General features: G+C 40.2%; 1 protein-coding gene across 1 annotated transcript in view; it reads right to left on the bottom strand.

The window, feature by feature from the left end:
* Positions 1-15,032: 15,032 nt before the first annotated feature.
* The window catches only part of MET (MET proto-oncogene, receptor tyrosine kinase), a 93,271-nt gene continuing 90,903 nt past the window's right edge, over positions 15,033-17,400 (bottom strand). The window contains exon 21 of the mRNA XM_069976386.1: positions 15,033-16,548. Within this exon, the coding sequence (XP_069832487.1) occupies positions 16,338-16,548 (211 nt within the window). The 3' untranslated portion in view covers positions 15,033-16,337. The remainder of the gene's footprint in view (positions 16,549-17,400) is intronic.

Genomic DNA, 17,400 nt, shown 5'->3' with positions numbered 1-17,400 from the left:
CTAGTGTAGTGCTGTTTGGCACCAGCATGGGAACTGAGGTACATTACCACTGCACAGTAAAGAGAACCAACTGCTTCCAGTCTGAGAGTAGGCCATCAATAAACATATACTGCAGCTTTCCTACAATAAAATAACAAGGAAATAATATAAGAGCAGACTAGATGGATCAGGTGGTCCTTTTCTGTCAATAATCTTGTACGGCAGAAGGTTGAACACTAGATGGCAGCATTGTTACATTTTCATAAAATACATCTCTAACTAAAACTGAAGCTTTTGACTTTGTTTTTTAAAGCATTTATAGTTGTTTTATAAGATACATAGTAATTACTAACATTTCTGCCATGGATGCATAGAACATCCACCCAAAGATTACCTCCATTCAGTGGGGTTAATCTGTGATGCAATCTGCTTGGTTTTATTTTCATCCAAAAGGTATTTTGTTATTAAGTTTGATGAAGATTTATATCAAATCAGATGAATAGGGCCTTAGGGTGGTTTCACACACAGTACTTTTCAGTGTCTTTAATGTTATATTTTGAAAATTTAGATAGTAAAATATAAGGATATATACAAATATAACACCAATGTCTTTCTGAACTTTTGGGTGCTTTAATGGCTTTTTTTATACCACAAAATAACATGTTCTAGGTTTGGAATTTGATGGGGTTTTCAGCCTAATGTAATTCATGCCCTCTCTTTAGGATAGGCCATCAGTCACATTTAACCTACACTCCAGTGTTTGGCGCTGAATGGGAGCTGGGCTACAGTAACCTGATGGGACCACTACACAGTGATTTAAACTAACTTAAAGGAAATAGATGTTCATGCCTTATCAGTACACTCACTATTTATAAGCACGCAGATAAAAAGATAATGATGGAGATTTTTGAAACCTTGCACAAAGGCACAGTAAAGTAGATGCTCAAAACAACTACTTAGATTGCTTCTATAATTTTTTAAAAGGCATGTGAAAAATAAATGTTGAAATCTGATTGGTTGCTATGGACAACTACTCCACTGTTCCTTTATACAGATTTTACTAAATCATCTTCATGTAGTTTTTTTTACTATTGAAATGTGTCATTTTAATAAAAAATGGGAAGAGTCAGCTTGCTTCCTATAAAAAATCCATCTTGTCACTAATGAATCAAGGCTGGCGATTAAACATGTCTTTGCACCTGCTCTAGCCCTTCTAGCGCACAGATGTACTTGACTGGATGGCTTTAATCATTACTTATTATAGCTAATGTTTTCCAGATGTGGCTTCTTTATTGAGTTACCTTGTAATAGCATTTTAGATCTTTTCATTTTTGAGATTGATAAAGGAAATAACTAATCTTATATACGATAGCTGGCATGATTCCACTCCTGCAAATATGTAAATAAAGGACAATATTAGTTTACTATTTACATGCTTGAAGCATTGATAATTTATAACCTGCCGTGATAAAAAGAAATAGTATTCCCTGTGAGCAGTTATATACCTGCTTACGTTTCTTCACGGCATCATTTACACATTTTGCACAACTTGTGCTGATTGTAATACTATATAGTCAGAAAACCAATATTTTACAGTTAAAGGCAAAGTTCACACAACCTAAACTTTCAATAAATAACAGCCGTTGCGACACCGGCTGCTATTTATTGAAAATTAGAATAAGATTGTGTCCTATGGAATCCCGGCCGGAGTGTATACACTCTGGCTAGGATTCCTTGTGGCCACATAGAAAACTGACATGTCGGTTTTGCACGGCCGCTATTCATTGAATACCAGCCACGCAAAACTGACAGTGTAGACAAAGTAAAGTGCCGCACTGCTATGGTGATTTGGAATGCGGGCACACCCGAATGTGCCCGCATTCCAAATCAAAAGAAGTTCATCTAGCTTGTATGGCGTAAACTTCACTGACAGCGGCCATTTTGTGATACGGCCATGTCACAGAACAGCTGCTTTCTTACCAAGTGTGAACACGGCCAAAGGGTTTATCTGGAATTTAAATACATTTAAAAAATGTATAAATTGCTAAAAGTGGTTTAAAAATAAACCCCAACCTATTCTCACCTCCTAGTGGCATAGCTACTATAGAGGCAGGGTAGGCAGTTGCTATGGGGCCCGTGCAGGAGGGGGGCCGAGGGGAGAAGGTGTGTCTATCGGCTTAACACCTTATGCACCAGCAGTAAACCACACTATATGGAGGGGGCAACTAGAAGACGTGAGTATAGGTTGATTTTTAAACACACCCCCCCCCCCTTAGCCATATATACACATGTATTTTGTAATTTCAGGCCAACCCCTTGATATACAATGTTTGCTGCATCATCTAGGCACTTATACAGAGCTGGCCAAGAGCACTAATATGACTGCATAAGGATAACATCAGTTACCACTTCAAATTGCTGTGGTTTTGGAATATGGTTATTGGCCTCATGTATGTTTCACCATGGCTAATACCTGCATATGCAATTTGAGGTATATTGTCTGCTTTTCAAACTTGTTTTTTAAACTGTTTTGACGCAGTTCTCAGCTGCATAATGTGAATATACACTTACCAGAAAAAAAGGTGGAGCAGTAGTTTGAATTCTTCCCAAAAAGTAACTGCAAGAAGAAAGAGTGATAGTAATAAGCAGAGAACATAGCAATGTTTAATAGATAATGACCCCCATACTAAAATAGCTATATAACTATAATACATTTGTGCCATTCTAGTGCGTACATTTGCCTGGTGAATACTGTAGTGTGATGTGATCTACAGTACCTATATATTTACTTCCCTATAGTACATGCATACAGTACACAGACCAGGTATGCAGTGTCCTAAAAGTGCCAAACATTTCCCCGCCAACTTTAGTATATAGTCTATGGGGGTCTTTAGACTTTAGGAAATTAAAAATAAATTTTTATTTAATCAAACTAGATATTTAAGTAAATTGGCTTTTTCTGGGCCACATTCACAATTTTGAAGACACTAGATATTTGTATATTTTGATAAGCTACAGCGAATACAATGGTAATTGCTTTTCATCAGTAAGTGTTTCTTAAGGCAGCAGGGCAGACATTTTTAGGAGGATTGCATTACATTTTCAGGAAACAACAGAAACCCCTGCGTTTCCCTTTACGTTTATTATGTCATCTATATGACTATTCATCTATATGACTAATGTTTTGAAACAGGTTATTCTTAAAATGAGGCTTTTCAATTCCCTTGCACTACCCCTCCCAGTGATATCACTTTGGCACCAATGCATGTATCTCAGCCAACTCTGATTGAGGTTGGTTATCTGTCTGTGCATGCTGTGAGCCCCACCTTCATGTCCACATTGATATGACAGTATCTAAACTATATTTCTAGCTATTTATTAGAAAGAAAGTTGCAAAATTATGCTTCAGAGTGCACTCTGTAAATATTATAGGCCCTATGAATGAAAATTGTTAGTGTTTTAGGTAGTAAATTTGATCCCTGATATATAATTCAGAAAGAATAATGTTTTAATTTGCAGTGTTTTTTGCTCCTTTAACCTCTTAAGGACATATGACGATCCCGGGTGCCGCGAGTAGCCCGGGACCGCTGCTATTAGCGGGCACGGTCTGATCGCCGTGCCCGCTAATTAGCTAATCGGAGGCAGCTGTCAAAGTTGACAGCTGCCTCCGATTACCGGACGCAACGTTTCCCTGGGGTCTAGTGGGGGAGATCGCTCCTCCGGGACCTTGTCCCGGAGGAGCGATCTCCGTTACTGATGCCGGCCGGGGACGCGTCCAAGATGGATCTCTGCAGCATATCTATGCTGCAGAGATCTCAATGAGAGATCACAGTGTATATACTAGAAGTCCCCCAGGGGGGCTTCTAGTATATGTGTAAAAAAATAAAATAAAGTGTTGTTAATAGTAAAAAGCCCCCTCCCCTAATAAAAGTCTGAATCACCCCCCTTTTCCCAGGTTTTAAATAAAAGTAAACAAATAAATAAACATGTTTGGTATCGCCGCGTGCGTAATCGCCCGAACTATTAATTAATCACATTCCTGATCTCGTACGGTAAACGGCGTCAGCGCAAAAAAATCCCAAAGTGCAAAATTGCGCATTTTTGGTCGCATCAAATCCAGAAAAAATGTAATAAAAAGCGATCAAAAAGACGTATATGGGCAATCAAGGTACCGATAGAAAGATCACATCATGGCGCAAAAAATTACACCTCACTCAGCCCCATAGACCAAAGGATAAAAGCGCTATAAGCCTGGGAATGGAGCGATTTTAAGGAACGTATATTGGTTAACAACGGTTTGAATTTTTTACAGGCCATCAGATACAATATAAGTTATACATGTTATATATCGTTTTAATCGTAACAACTTGAGGAACATGCATAACAAGTCAGTTTTACCCCAGGGCGAATGGCGTAAAAACACATTTCCCCCAAATAAAAGAAATGCGTTTTTTTTTTCAATTTCACCACACTTTGAATTTTTTTCTGGTTTCGCAGTGTACTTTATGCAAAAATTCAGCCTGTAATTGCAAAGTACAATTAGTGACGCAAAAAATAAGGGCTCATGTGGGTTTCTAGGTGGAAAAATGCAAGTGCTATGACCTTTTAAACACAAGGAGGAAAAACCGAAAACGTAAAAACGAAAATGGGCCACGTCCTTAAAGGGTTAATTACTTTAATAGAAGGTCCAAGCATCAGGTGGATGCCTTAAATAACCAGGGCAGGATTTTCTTCCCCGAGCAGCGAACGTTTTTCACCAGCATCCGCCGCAAGGTTGGTTGGACTTCACTGCAGGAAACTCCCAGGTCACTACCTTCAGGGAAGGACCTTGACCACTGACTCAAGAACTAAAGGAGTGCCGGAGTCTGGGACTAGGTGCTCTTCCTCTGTGGTAGAAATGCAGGAAGTAGCGTTAGGACGTAGTTCAGACTGGAGCTGAGCTGGAACTAGGAATGGATGGAGATTTAAATAGCAAGAAGATCGCTGGGAAGTGGAGGAAAGCCAGGGAGCACAGACATGGTTGCTGACTGACAACAACTGAACCAAGAGGTGAGGAGGTGGGAACTATATATACCCTTAGGAGAATATGCCAGAAGACTCCAGAGCTTGTGGGCAGAGCTTATAAATATAGGTGGACAGGCGTATGTCTGCCACTAGAGGGAGCCCAATCCTCCAGTAGGCTAAGCTCAGAGCAAGAGAAACTGCCAGAGGACAAAGAGAAAGGGAGATGATCACAACTCAGAGCAGGTAGGGGATAATGGACACGGCCGCATGTTGTTACAATTACAGTACAGTTATGGAAGATTCTAGAGAAGAAGGTGCCAAAACATGCAGAAGGATGTTGCAGTTTAGTATTATTAATATCATTCAGTACTGTGGTGATTTTAAGAGTGAATTTCAATCGCTATTGGTTGTAACTAGCCACTACCACACTGGCAGCACCTGGAATTGCCGCTGATTAGAGCCACCTGTTTTCAGAGTCAATGTAAATTTATTCTTTTTTTCCTCAATCATTTAAAGTACTGTACAATAAACTATTTAAATTTGCTATTTAAATTAATCTTCACTTATTCACAAAAGGTTACACTATTGTGCACTGAATAGCAGAATACAGTTCCCTCCTCGGCTTTGCAGGGAATAAGGAGGGAGATGAAACATATCCCCACTTAATTGTTACACAATTTGCTGTTTGGAAAGGATCTCAGAACTTCTTCCTACTGAGTATGCTGAGAGTGTACACTCCCCTGGGTGCGATTTTACGGTTATACAGGATAGCTGCTGGTGAAATTGATATGGGGTATTGTGTACATCTGATTCAATTATTTCATGGTTATCTTAGAACCACTCCAATCTCCATACCGTTAATAAACTGGAAAAGACTTTAGGAACAATATTCTTTGAATCAATGTGCAAAGTGATATCAAGTGTAGATGTTATTAGGGAAAGCTTGGTATGGAAGAGTCTTTGTCTGAATAGGGCCACCTATTTTTTCTACACTTCCTGCAAATTAGCATTGCCATATTGTGCTTTATTTATTTATTTTTACTCTATTATTGACTTAGGGAAACAATGGGGTTTCTTCTTTCAGCTATATATTTGTAAATTCAATAACAATTTGCTAACAGCTTGAGAGATACTCTTTAACTCATATTGTGAAATAGAATATTTTGTTAAGAAAAACTGAAAAAATCAATCAAAGGATGTCATTTTTCTGATTCACTTACATTTTTGAACAGCACTGGCGACTGAATGCGCAAAGAGCATTACTGTAATTCACTTTTAAATTTACATTGCCACATGGGTCAGGAGGTTCCGAATAACAAAAGAAGGTAATATATTTTACTATTGCTTTTGCACACAATAGCCAGAAAGGTATGTTTTATTTAATAAATAAATAAATATACATAGCAGATTTCATACATGCAAACAGGCCAAAATACAGCTGTCAATTTGATGACAGTAGTGGTGCGTTTACACAGACAGATTATCTGACAGATTTTTGAAGACAAAGCCAGGAATGGATTCAAAAAAGAGGAGAAATCTCAGTCTTTCCTTTATGACCTATTCTCTGTTTATGACCTGTTCCTTAATCTGTCAGATAATCTGTCTGTGTAAGCACACTAAGTATTTCCTGGTCGTGTCTTGGTTAGGGTAAAAAAACGATCTTTTAATCTACAGCAGCTGAGTCAATGTGGCCTGGCCTAGAGTGTCTGTACCCTAGGCCTATGACGCCTCTCCTTTCCTCCTCCCCACCCTGCTCATCATTAGGAATGCCCCTTGCAGGATTTCTCCTATTCATTGCTTGTCTAAACAGTGCACATGTGCTGCTTTGGGTTGTTATTTTAAAACAACAGCCATTATTTGCCATTGATGGCCATCCACTCAATTTCAACATTGTGTGACCAGTGACCATAGCCTTTCTGTGTTTTCAATCCACTCCTGGTTTTGGTTGCAAAATACTGACCAAACAAGTTTTTAGTTGTTTGAAATCTCTTCCATTTGTAGAAGATCTTCTTGTCAGTGAATTGATTGATGTCTCATAGGCATCTATAGGTTTCTTTCCAAATGACCACTATGGTCTCTTTAAACAGGTGATGAGCATAGACTCTGACTGTTCTAGAATTCATGACCTGTCCGCAGCTCACTGGGTGGCTATGTCACTGTGGGTATGAAGGTAATGTCCCTAGAGTGAGGTCAATAATACCTTTTTATAGTCCTGGACAACCCCTTTAACATTTTAAATTATATGCAAGGTCAAAAGGACTGGCACATGATTTGGTCATTTAAGGAACTGACAAAAGACTAGTGGTTATCCTTTATGTGAAGGAGTTATTCAGCGTTAGAAAAATATGGCCACTTTCTTCCAGAGACAGCACCACTCTTGTCTCCAGTAGGGTGGGGTTTTGTAACTCATTTCCATTAAAGCGACTCTGTACCCACAATCTGACCTCCCAAACCACTTGTACCTTCGGATAGCTGCTTTTAATCCAATTTAATTTAATCTGTCCTGCGGTCCGTTTGGCAGGTGATGCAGTTATTGTCCTAAAAAATTACTTTTAAAATTGCAGCTCTGTGCCCTACGGGCGTATCTGTGCCCTACGGGAGTATCTGTGCCCTAACTTTGCACCACCCCTCCATCCCTCCTCCCCGCCCTCCTCATCATTAGGAATGCTCCAGGCAGATTGCCTATTATTCACCACCTGTGTTACCACGGCACATGGGCTGGATCATTAAGACACCTGTGCAATGTTCAAACAGAAGTAAATGTTACAGTGGAATTCCTAATGATGTAGAGGGTGAGGAGGAGGGACAGAGGGGTTGGTGCAAAGTTAGGGCACAGATACGCCTGTAGGGCATGGAGCTGCAATTTTTATTTTTTTTTATTTTTTTATGGGGATCAAGAGAAATCTGAGTTACTTAATGGCTTCTTCAGTTCTGTATATACAAAAGAAGAGGATGGAGCTGTTGTGGGTGTGGCCTGTACTGAGGTGGGTGGGGCCAATGTAATGTACTTAACTGGTTTACTATAGATATGGTCCAAGATAAAGTAAATAAACTCAATGTAACCAAAGCTCCAGGGCCTGATGGATTACACCCCAGAGTTCTTAGGGAACTCAGTTCTGTAATTTCTCTACCCTTGTATGAAATATTCAGTGATTCTTTGCTTACTGGTATTGTGCCGAGGGACTGGCGTAAGGCAAATGTAGTGCCGATCTTCAAAAAGGGCTCTCGAACTTCCCCAGGTAACTATAGACCTGTAAGCTTAACGTCCATTATGGGGAAACTATTTGAGGGTCTTATAAGGGACTACATCCAGGAATATGTAGTGGCTAATAGTATTATAAGTGATAACCAGCATGGTTTTACTAAGGACAGAAGCTGTCAAACCAACCTAATATGTTTCTATGAAGAGGAAAGTAGAAGCCTGGATGGCGGCGCGGCTAAGGATATCGTGTACCTGGATTTTGCAAAAGCGTTTGACACAGTTCTTCTTGGACGTCTGATGGGTAAGTTAAAGTCTATCGGTTTGGAAAATTTAATGTGTAACTGGATTGAAAACTGGCTTAAAAATCGTACCCAGAGAGTGGTGGTCAATGATTCCTACTCCGAATGGTCCCCGGTAATAAGTGGTGTACCCCAAGGGTCAGTACTGGGCCCTCTTCTGTTTAACTTGTTTATTAACAATCGCGGCTGAGCAGCTGATGAAACGGCCGGCACTCGGGAAGATCGTAGGTGTTCGGGCCGGCCGGCCGAAGATGACGTTTGGCACAAGATAGCGGACGCGTGTCGGCACGGATCAGGTATGTATAATGCACTACACTTCCGGGTACACAGGTGGGGGTGGTGGGACACGGGGAAGGGGGCCATTCACAGACATAACATACATTACAAAGTTGTATAACTTTGTAATGTGTGTTATTCTGTGAATAATTTTTTACCGCCGCACTACCCCTTTAAGAAAATTTCCCTACCATATTTGGGAGTGTGATAAAATAGCAAACCAAGTGACACACACCAAAGGAATCCTTGTTCTGTTTAGCACCAGTCCTGGGTATGCCCACCTTTAACGCTGCTGTAAACCCAACCTAAGTATATATGCAACAAAATAATATGAGCATAAATCTTTCTATTCTGCATCTATAATTTACCTTGTAGCAGTTTTCTCCTGGGGACATTATGAGATAAACAATAGGATGCTCTCAGAATACAGGTGAGGCTGTTGGTCATTCACTTGTGATGCACTTCTATGTTGTTCTTACAGTTATATCCTGATAATGCTTATGATGCTTATAATGATATGTTAGATTCTTGAAACCTTTTATTTGTGAGCACACAACAGAAGCTTTGTGTGGTGTAGTCCACTTGATTTCTAACAAGTTTGCTGCCCACTGATGGGGTTCAATAAGACCTTGCCTGGGATCATTCTTTATTTCCTTAAACAACAGCTGCACTTTAGTCCAAAGACTTGTGACTCCAAGCTTTCTCTAAGATGACTTTGATCCAGCTGAAGAATACTGACAATATAATTAACGTAACGTGAGTAATGTAGCTGCTCCTGCCAAACATTGTTAAACAGACCTAGAGACCATCATGCGGAACACAGAGCTGAATCACTGAAGCCAATGTGATAAAAGGTCAATGTAACAAATAAAAGACACTTTTATCAGGGAGATTATGATGAGGCCACATTGCTACTGGCATGCAAACAGAAATATTGACTAACTATTTTACAAGGTCTTACTCTTGGAACTAGTGAGTTATTTAGTCACCATTGAGTAAGATGAAAGAGATGTAAAGTGTCTGTAAATTCACCTACTATATATAGTGGTATGCCTGCCTGTTATACATGTGTGCAGGGGCGTAGCTAGGATTTATGGGACCCCATAGCAAAAAACTGTACGGGGCCCCATGAATCTTTTACGCTCCCCTACCCCCCCCCCCCACGCCAAACACAGACATTGACACACATCTACACACACAGAGGCACCATTAACATATATACAGTTATGCCACTGACATGCACACATATATATGCTGTAATGTGATTACACTAGTGCTGATGTATACACAAGTAGACTGTACACAGGGAAATCATCTCAGTGTAATAAGAAATACTCAACCAGAAATAAAAGAAAATGCAGCAGATATTAATGGTGGGTTCTTTTATTAGAGCCCAGCATTAATAGAAGCTGCTGCAGATCATCTTTGGGAGCAAACCTGTCAATCACACTACTGACATACACAAACACACACATATACACCAGTGTTACAGACACTACTGACACACACACACACACACACACACACACACATATAACCACAGATACATACACATACTGACATATAAATATATACACATATATATATATATATATATATATATATATATATATACACACACACTGGCATATACATATATACCCACAGATACATACATACACTCACTGACACACATACACAGCACTTACAGCTCCCAGGCTTCCCCCCTCCTCCTCCTGTAGTCCGGGCTGAGCTTCACATAGAAGTATTCAGGACCTTTGGGTCATGTGATAATAAGGTCCTTCATCCCTCTCCTGTGCTGGCAGGTCCTGCTCCTCTGTTCCTCGTCTTTTGATGTTCAGCCCGCTTACCCGGCACTACAGTGAGGGGGCTGAACAGTGCAGTGGCGGGTCCCTCTTCCCCTCTGGACCCCTGGGGGAGCGGGGTACAGTGGTCGGCTGTCAGTGGCATGCAGTACCTACCATGAAGGCAGAGCAGGCTTCCTCGGGCCCCCTTCTTGCAGGGGCCCCATAGCAGTCGCCTTTCCTGCCTGCATGGTAGCTACGCCACTGCATGTGTGCATTTCCACCCTTTATAATGCATCATATTAAACATTCTTGGCTTATTAATACATTTTAATGTAGTTGCCACTCTAGTTTTTTTTTTTTTTTTTGTTTTAACCAAGGCATATAGTTTGGGTGGCTCGTTATATTTCTGGTACTCCTAGAGTGATGGCTTAACCCTTTAACTCCGCTGCCACTTTTGTCATTAAGGAGGGAGCCATATTTTTCAAATCTGACCAGTTGTCTTTTATGTGCTAACTTAAACTTATCCAAGTGATTCTGAGATTTTTCTCTCATGACAAAATGTACTTCGGGGTACATTTATCAAGACTGTCATACGAGTTTGCTAGTCTTAAATAAAGCCCCACCCCCTTTTCCCCAGCCAGATTTACTAAGAGGCTCTTAATGTCAAGTCACCATTTCACAATCCATATTGCGAGGATATGTTCTACATTCTACTTTATTCCAGGGTTAGAAAATTTGCTCAAGGCTCCCCTTACATTGCTGTGTTTCATCAGTGCTCATCAGCTTCCATATTGTTGATAGTGTTCCTGCACGTGTCCCTCCTGATATCCAGTGACAGATCTGCAGAGTTCTTATGTTGTTCAGAGTTGCCACAGACAGCCAAACTGTGAAGATCCTCATAAGCAGAATTCAGTCTAATTGGACTGAGATCTCTTTAAGTAGACCGGAAACCAGGCTACATATCTCTACCAAAGTACCTTAAAGTTAAATTCTTCAGTTAACCTCCTATTGGCAGTGATCTTAAAGGGAAAGTGACCAAATTTTCTTTTTCTTATATAAATGTACTATACGTTTATTCGATTTTTTTGTATAATAACAGTTCAATAATGTCTATAGTTGTTTCATGGCATCCCAGTGTCAGAAGTCATTTTCTTGCAATTTGCATTACTGAAACAGATTATTGAAAAGGAGTGGTGTGTACACAAGGGGCGCTAGCATTGCCACTCTTCCATGTGACATATACAGTATATAGTGCAATGCAATTTTGCACCTAGTTAGCTCAGCACTATATCATCTGTTGCAGCCCCTTATGCTCACACCTTATATGTCCCTTTGTCTTACACAAATGCCTCCTGTGTTTCCATATTTTTCACATAGATGCATTTTATGTTTCCATTTCCCATACACACGCCTATTTACCCATTTTCACACAAATGCCTGTTATGTACCCCTGTTTCTTATACATTCTACTCCCATATTCTTCATCTCCCCTTCTCCTGGTCCTCACATTGCCTTCATGCCTCACATAAATGCCCCCCCCCCCCCATTTTTCACTCACACTGGCCCTATATGCCCCCCCTCCCCCTTCTCATCGTCATCCAGTGTTTTAATCCACAGCCTGACCTTTTGCTTCTGTTGGCTTAAAAATCTTCTAACAAAAATGCAGCATCTCTCCCAAAACACTGTGTGCAAAACTAATCTTATCCTCCCATTTTTCTTTTTACATAGGATTCCAAATTACTGGCTTCACTCCACACTGTCTTGCCACATGCCTTGATCATATGAATGGAACATGTGGCTTTAGGCAGTCAATATTGAGCATATTGGGAGCTGCATTCAATGTGCTCTCTCTAGATAAATTGTGTCAGAATCAAATACACAGCGGACCAAAATAAACCTTGATTTCCATTGAAGCGTACGTGTGGCATTCCTGGCACTGTCATTGGTGTGCAACGTTCCTTGTATTGTGAAAGCAGTGTCTCCTGCCATTGTGTACTTTGATAAATTATATTATAAATTGCTATGCCATAACAAGTATAAAATAGGATGGTACAGGGCAAGTATAGGATAGTAAAGTTTAGGGAGGAAAGCATCCACGCTTCTGCTGCATGTACTGCCCATGACACACATACCGACATCCTAAGTGGATGGCTGAGCTGCAGCTTAGTATGCTGGCTCCTAATATGATGTAGACGCAAGAGGCAGGTTAACTGTACTATGGGCCCCGGGCTAATCACAGAACTTGCCCCCACATGCCATATTTATAATTCACCTTAGACACTGCACTTTCCCACAAATTCCCACTATAGTGCCCCACAATCTTAATACACCAAATAATGCCCCTACAAACAGTGAATTCCCACAATAGTTCCCCTAACACACAGTTAATTACCCCAATAGTGCCCCCACAAACATCCCCCCTATCCTGGCTCTCACAACGCAGCTCCTGGGGCTGCAGGATGCACCAGGATGTGATTCATTCACTTCTAGGCCGCGGGCTTAAAAGTGCCGACTGCCTAGAAGATTATAATATGGGTCCATATTATAATCCACAGCAACATCCTGCGGGCCAGTTTAAGGAAATCAATTGATTTCCTCGGTGGGCCAGAAATCCTGGCACCATGGGCTTGAGTTTGCCATGCCCGCTCTAGATACAGCAACAGGTAAACTTTAACATAATGGAAAGCAGAACTGTAAGCAGTTCATCATGGGATCCTGTCTCTCCAGTGGCCTCATAATGGCAATGTGATATGCCTCTATGGCTGCCGCTCCACTGTGTAGAACTTTGCAGAAGCAACGGCTTTGTATTAGAGATGAGCGAACCTGCTGAGGTTTGGGTTCGTATGGCTATGGCTGTATCCCAGTTTTCCAGGCGGTCCTCAGGCTGTATCCACCCTCTCCGTGGAGCGGGCAGACAGCAGGAATCAGACGCCGAGAGTTCAGGTTTTCTCATCTCTACTTTGTATCACAATTCCACTAAGCAGTAATTGTGTATTAGATTTACGGTGAGAAAGAAGGTTACATTTAAGAACTTTAATAGCACTTTCAAAATGAAAACATGACATGTATACCACAATATTATAACCATTGCACATTGAAGTCATATTGTACATAGCATTAAAAATAAAAAATTTTTATAAAAATATAAAACTTTAAATGTCAGACTTGAAATCAATAAATCCAGTTACATCCCACACCAAATGATCTGTACAACATCAAACAATTCCACAGGAACAAGCATTTACTTCTAGGTACTGTGTAACGTTATGTAACAAATGTGCTGCTCCAGTGTTTACATTACTAACATTTTAGAATCCTAAAAACTTTACATGATATACTAGTGTAATGGGTCTATCTTACATGGTGCAACCGTGGAAGCTTTTGAGAAATGTTTATATACTGGTAATAACAGGGCGTATCCTTGCCCATACTGGGCTCCTTCCTCACAGCTACTTTGGTAGCTGTAACTTTTGGTCCTGTTGAAAGAATCAGCAGACTGCCCTTGCCAGTCCATTTATTAGAAGAAACTTGAACTATACGGCTGAATTCCAGTGATTAGTGACATATGACAGAAGCAAAAAAAAGCAACTTATATTTAACCTTATATTTATTGTACATCTATCAGTTACATAATTTACTCCTCCCACTGAACCTGCAAGCACTCTCTAGAAAAGGGGGGGGGAGAGTAGTTTGTGCAGTACACTATTCAGTTTACATGAGATCACAACACACCTTTCACAGGCTTTAAAAGAATTGTGTAAAGCTATTTAGTGTTCATTACAAATTACAATATCATCTATACTGAGACATGACAGTTTGAAGTTTCAGGCTAAATTGTAATACCACACACAACCTGAGGACAGGGGTGGAGCTGCTTTTGCAAGAAAGTTGCTGCACTTTTTCTGGTCCTGGATTACCATCTTCAGCAATCTTATCTCAGAGTAGAAGTTAATAAAGTGAATGTACCAATTCACTTTCTGAATGTAGTTTTTTACACTACCTTGTTGGTGCAGGTGCAGAGATCCCGGTGGTGCAGTCCATTTTTCAAAATGCTGCCCATTCCAGTGATAAATGCCGGTTTCTTCATGTGCACTTGGGCATGCTCTATGCACTGGAGGTGGGCCCAGTGTAATATTATCCCCCGTACTGGCCCCAACAAGGTAGTGTAAGAAAATTTAGTAATCAAATTGCTACATTCACTTTAAATGGGTATTAGGGTACAAACCCACTTGACGTATTTGCTGCGTGAATCAGTCTTAAAAATAAGCAGGCAAAACGCAGGTTGGCTTTATACGATTGTTCTGCGTTAAAATACGCAATTGCGTATTTTTGAAGCGTGAAGCTTGTTGTTAGCAAAGCATCAGTTGTTAACAACCTGTGCGAAAAACGCATGTAGCTTCACGCTTCAAAAATACGCAATTGCGTATTTTAGCACAGAACAATTGTATAAAGCCAACCTGCGTTTTGCCTGCTTATTTTTAAGACTGATTCACGCAGCAAATACGTCAAGTGGGTTTGTACCCTTAAGGTATAACAAAATGTTGCTTAGGTTGGTGTAACAATAAAACAAGTGATTCTTACCTACCTACCTAGTCTCCTGCAGCTCCTGGATCAGCACCTTACGATTCCTTGCTGCTCACTGCTTCCAAGAAAAGACATGAGAGCAGGAGCTGGCTGCCCAGCCAATTACTAGCCACAGTGGTGTCCCATCTCTGACTGGCTGAGCAGACATGTCCTGCTGAAACATCAGAAGGAAGGAGATGAACAGGGATCAGAAGGCTCTGGAAAGGGAAACCTGGGTAGATGAATATCACTTGTTTTATTTTTACACCCGTCTCAGCAACATATTAAAACAGTGTTATACGACAATACCCCATGTGTCCAGCAGTCTTCTAGCAGATCTCCTATAATACAGTGACTTCCTGTGACAGATTGTTTTATATCTCTGAGCATTTACTTATACCTGATTGATGTAGCATTTTAACTCCATTTTCCATTAACAGTTTTCTTTATTGACTACCAAAAGTTTGGAATCAAACAGAAGTGCTACTATGGCACTACAACGTGTTAACTCAGTATCTACTATGTCTCTGTCATATAATCCTGGTCCAGTATGGGTATTCATGACAGGCGAAAATTAATCATCTTCTGGTGTGCTGCTGAGATCACTTCCAACTGGTGTCCTGTTCCACCATCAATTGAGTTGTTATACACTTTCCTTATTTCCTGGCCTTCCACCTTTCCACTATTGCATTTCTATGTGTTTCATATGTTCTTTTGCAGTGTTGCATTTTTCACATACTTGCTAGAAACAGTATCAACCTGTTTCATTCTTCTTCTACCATATATATGCGTTTATTGTCCACATTTTTCTTCAGTGAATGTGATATCGACCCACTTATTAAGGTAGCAGTTTTTGCTTTGATAAAAGTGCTATACAGACAACACCAAATAAGATAAAATACAGTCCTCACAATAACAAGAACAGCCATGTATACTGTCCACTTTTTCTTGTTGGGCCATTTCTTTGTATTGTGTTGAAAGCAATTGAAGATTGAACAAAGGAGAAAATGTAAAAAAAAAATCTTGCTTTTCTTGTACCGTCCTCTGGACATCAGTCTGTAGTTGTTATTATTGATAAGTTCTGCTTCTAGTGCAATAAAACAAAGCTGAACTCAACGCCAACAGCGCTGACAAACACATTGAAGAAGTAAATGAACAAATACTTAGTCTCTAGTTGAAAATCTATACTAAGGTATTCAGTTCTAAGTCTCTAAAAAAATGGAAGAATCACGTATCAAGATTAAAATCTGTGTTTTCATCTGTCGGTAATAAAGATGGGTAGGGAGCAGAACATTTTATGTTGACGTATGTTGTGTTGATAAGCACGTAATGCTCCCCAATGAACGTTGAGAAGATGGATGAAATTCTTGAGACCAGTTCAGAAAATGTTGGACGTAGCTCTGGTTTTGGATGCCAACATTTTAACATTACGTCAAACCTGTTTTGGAAAAGAAAATGATATTGTTTATAGGATCTAACAGCCTCCTTAGTCAGCTCTTTTCTGTGTCTGTAAATACCATGAAATCAACATACATTTCCAGATTAATTATGCGGAACACAGAACTGTCTATTCATTACATTACCACAGGACACTGATGAACTGGTTCCTGACCAGATACCTGGTTAAATTATTATCGTTTTTCTCCAAGATAAATACTATAGCTGACATCTCTACCAGTGAGATACCACAGGTGTTCGTCTTACTATATAACAGACCTAACTTACAGATTGCAAAAATAGGAATATTCTCAGATTATAAATTATAAAAATATCCTCCCCCCTGGGAAATATATCCAAGATTGCCCCTGAAGTCAGAAGTACAACTACATTTCTTTCAACACCTATGGCTTTCATTGTGTGCAGGAATGTGGTATAAATATTTATGATTATAAATCACAGATATGTCAATGTGGTTTAGCTGGTAGATTGTAGGAAATTATTTTAAGCGGAGTTGTTCCTATAGTAGCCCTAAGTTACCCTATCAACTACAGCATAGGCATCCAAAAAGGGCTCATCCTATTAATGTACATATGCGACCCTCAGATGCCTTTTCAGAGAATTTAGTGTAACTCATGGTTACTCATTTCTCCATATTCCATGGCTAGGTCACCACTGGCATCAATGGCTCCTGGTGTTGGTTACTGGTGCACAGTTACTAGACAACCACACTCATCTCTCTAATGCTCTGAGATACCTAGCCATCGCTGTCCCCCTCTTCACCATCTAAGTAGGGCCTCCTCAGCAGTCAAAAGCAGCTGATGTCAGATTTGGTGGACTATTTAAAGGAGTA

This window comes from Dendropsophus ebraccatus, chromosome 1 (genome assembly GCF_027789765.1).
Source record: "Dendropsophus ebraccatus isolate aDenEbr1 chromosome 1, aDenEbr1.pat, whole genome shotgun sequence".
Lineage (NCBI taxonomy): Eukaryota > Metazoa > Chordata > Amphibia > Anura > Hylidae > Dendropsophus > Dendropsophus ebraccatus.
The sequence above is the reverse complement of the archived record's forward strand: the minus strand, read 5'-3'. Positions and strand labels throughout refer to the sequence as shown.